Source organism: Nannospalax galili, unplaced genomic scaffold, assembly GCF_000622305.1.
Source record: "Nannospalax galili isolate Female #2095 unplaced genomic scaffold, S.galili_v1.0 scaffold562, whole genome shotgun sequence".
Lineage (NCBI taxonomy): Eukaryota > Metazoa > Chordata > Mammalia > Rodentia > Spalacidae > Nannospalax > Nannospalax galili.
Window position 1 is genome coordinate 4003 of NW_008348205.1, and position 3737 is coordinate 7739.

The 3737-nt window shown below is 43.6% G+C and overlaps 1 protein-coding gene across 1 annotated transcript in view; it reads left to right on the forward strand.

The window, feature by feature from the left end:
* LOC103743548 (ryanodine receptor 2-like) overlaps positions 1-3737 on the forward strand; it is a gene marked incomplete at its 5' end in the record, with an annotated part of 111152 nt that overhangs the window by 1633 nt on the left and 105782 nt on the right. The window contains 1 exon segment of the mRNA XM_029569232.1: positions 2705-2788. Within this exon segment, the coding sequence (XP_029425092.1) occupies positions 2705-2788 (84 nt within the window).

The following is a 3737-nucleotide window of genomic DNA, read 5'->3' on the forward strand; positions in this document are numbered from 1 at the left end:
CACTGGCCTTTTTAGTGTGGGCTTTGGAGATTCAGCTCAGGGCCTCCTGCTCGCACAACAAACCCTTGACTCAGTGAGCCACCTCCCCAGCCCCAGGGAAACCGTATTTTTCTTACCTTGCCAGTGGAGTGTGGGGAAATGCTTTCTTCCTTTTGAGGTTGAAACAGTGTGGCTAAGGTAGAATAAATAAAGGAATATATTTTCCATTTCTCATCTTAAAATGTTAAAAATGGTTTTGAAAATTCTGTAACTTCTTTTTAGATTTTTATTAATTTATGTGTGCGTGCGTGCGTGCGTGCATGTGTGTGTGTGTGTGTCTGTGTGTGTCTGTGTCTGTGTCAGTTTGTGAATGTAAGCACAGTTACCACAGATGCCAGAAGAGGACATCATTTCCCCCGGAGCTAGAGTTACAGGTGGTTACAAGCCTCCCAATATAGGTGCTGGGAATCCATCTCGTGTCTAGAAGATCAACAAGAGCTCTTAAGAGCTGAGCCACAGCTCCATTCCTTGTAGTTAACCCACCCCCCATACATCCTTTGTGTCTTTTAGAAATAGTTTTGATCAAATGAGTCCTTTACCTTAGAATGGTTTTGTATTCGTCCCTTTTTATTTCCTGTTAAGAACAAGAAAGAAATCATATTGAAACAACTTTACCAGAGACCCAGCACATAAACCTAAATGGCACTTCTGTTCTAGGATTTGGGCTTGGGTGCATGCGACGTCCTCACAGATGCAGACTAGTTGTCATGGAAATAGGCACACTAGGCAGAGTGAGCAAAATGTCTAATAGTCACTTGCAAGAAGTATATGCAAGTAAGAACCTGTTAGAGGCAGCCAGCCAGCCACCAGGCTTGCTGCTGTAGGACTGCATTCCCTGTCACCAGGACCAGCTCTCATGTTCAAGAATTCCTCTGTGTCACAGCACAACTTCCATACTTCCAGTTCCGTAATTCATGGCCACACGTTATTTCCCTGTTTTACAAGATAATTTAGTTAAAATTGTAATCCATTCATTTCACTTTAGCAGCTGACAGCTAGACCAGGGCAGAAACCTCCAGATTTGCATGCAGTATGCTAAACCCTGGACTGCTGCGTGGAATCCAATCACTCCTAGAAGCTCCTGGTGGCTGGTTTGAGGAATCAACAGATGCCTGGGCTGGGCTGCTATGCCCTGTGGTGAATGCTAATCACGCTGTTCACGAACTGATTCTGAACATTTCCTTGTTTCCAAAGCTCAGTAATATACACTTACAAGGTCTTACAATGAACAGATTTCACCTGCTTATTTAAAAATCAAATTGGAAGGAAAAAGCCATACTGCCCCACATTTACAATATTAAGCGCACCAAGTTCTTGGGACACATGGGGGGGGCAGTGGGTGGTAAGGGGGAAGCCCCACAGAAACAGCAGGTGTCTAAGTCAGTGGCTGTCCTATTGAAGAATTCCCTTGCTTGAGCAAGGTCAGTCTGTTTGTTGTCTTTGGACTTCACATGACCCAAAGTTCATCCATTTAAGTGTCCATCTCAACCAAAAGTATCTTCATGGAATGACCCAGGATAGTGTTTTAAATAACTCATTATGGTGACACTCAAGTTAACACATAAAACCAACCAGTCACACTTAATAAAAGAGAGATGTATACTGAGGCTAGACTAGACCTCAGGCTTTCCCCAGGGTTTCTTTTACCTGGAGCCTACAAAGCATAGGCTGCCTTCTCCAGGCAACGTGTCTCTCCACGCATGCACCTGCAGACCTTGGCTTCTGTAGACTGACTGCATCCTGGACTGTCTCCCTTCACATCTAACTACCATCCTCTGTAGTGAGATAGTAGTTATTCTTTTTGGGCTATATTTCCGAGCTATTCCTAAAATTATGTAATTTTCCCTAAATTTGAACTTTATTTGGTTTTACTATAATTCTCACTATATTTCTGCCCTTCACACTCTGAACACTGCTGACATTCTGTACTTATCCACAGCAGTTAACACACAATGGTGAACACTCATAGCCTCCTGTCTTTGTTCAAGCTTGGCCTCTGATGTCCACTCTCTGCATGAGATAAAGCCAACCTTCTCTAGATCATTTTCACTGGGAAGAAGATCAAAAAAGTTCTATGAACTTGTACTGAGAGGGTCACAGGACAGTTTTTAGAAGCCTCTGACTCTCTTTTAAATGCCCCTAAGAGGGGCTGGAGAGATGGCTCAGCAGTTAAGAACACATACTGCTCTTACAGAGGACCCAACTTTGGTTCCCATCACCCATGTTCATAACCACCTGTAACTCCAGCTCCAGGGGATCTGATGCCTTCTTCTGGCCTCCAAAGGCACTGTATACACACATAATTAAAAATAAAAATAAAATGTTTAAAAATAAGAAAGCCTATAAGAAGATGAAATCTACCAATTGAATTTTCTAGGACTCAGACCACATTTGATGTCAACACACACGTGACTGTGTCCCTCAGCACAAACTCACAGTCACCACCTTCACAAAGTGTAATGTCGAGGTCTCCTTTGAACATTTATTATCATTCCCTTTATTCAAAAATAGTCTATAGATAAATGTTTCCTTTTTGCTTTGAAAAACAAAAACTTGTTCTCTGTTTTAAAGGTCGCGGTAAGGTCCCTTTCCGTGCTCTTGGGCAGGCTGGCGTTGGTCACAGGGAAGCAGTTCTTGCGAGCTCAGTTCTGCTTGTGTTTTCTAGGACTTTGTCGGCCTTGGGCTGTCATGTGGGTATCTGTGATGAACATGCTGAAGAGAAGGTGAAGAAGATGAAGCTTCCCAAGAAGTAAGTTGGACGACTAGAAGTAAGTTGGACGACTAGAAGTAAGTTGGACGACTAGAAGTAAGTTGGACGACTAGAAGTAAGTTGGACGACTAGAAGTAAGTTGGACGACTAGAAGTAAGTTGGACGACTAGAAGTAAGTTGGACGACTAGAAGTAAGTTGGACGACTAGAAGTAAGTTGGACGACTAGAAGTAAGTTGGACGACTAGAAGTAAGTTGGACGACTAGAAGTAAGTTGGACGACTAGAAGTAAGTTGGACGACTAGAAGTAAGTTGGACGACTAGAAGTAAGTTGGACGACTAGAAGTAAGTTGGATGACTAGCCAGTATCTAACGATGCGTGCATCCGGTACACCAGTGACACCTGATTGAGGCCGGCATGCCCCGGACACCTAACTATGAAATGAAGATTCAGAAACTTAACAGGTGGAGGTGGCTGCTCAGGGGTTAGAGCACAAGGTCTGGAGTTTGGATCCCCAGAAACCCACATAAATGCTGCATGGACGTGGCAGCCCTTTTGTAGTTTCGGCTTCAGAAGGTGGAGACAAGAAATCCCAGAGCACAGCAGCCAGTGAGACTAACTGTAACCGTATCAGTGAGGTCTGGGTTTGATTGAGAGACCCTGCCTCAATGGATAAAGTGGAAGATGATCCTGACATCAGTCTCAGGCTTCCACATGCATGCACACGCATGTACATGTGCACCTACTCACATGTGTGCCAACACATGCAAAAACATGCATATACACATGTATACCACTTAGACATACATGAAAAAGGAAATAAAAAAACCAAACTGAGGCACACTAGGGACTGTCAGATAATGCGACAAGGGTTCCTATTGCACTGTAGAGAGAAGAAACTAAACTTGAGTGCGTTTGGAAGGGCCTTATGTTGAGGGTGCTGTTTTCATAGTGTGTGTGTGTGTGTGTGTGTGTGTGTGTGTGTGTGT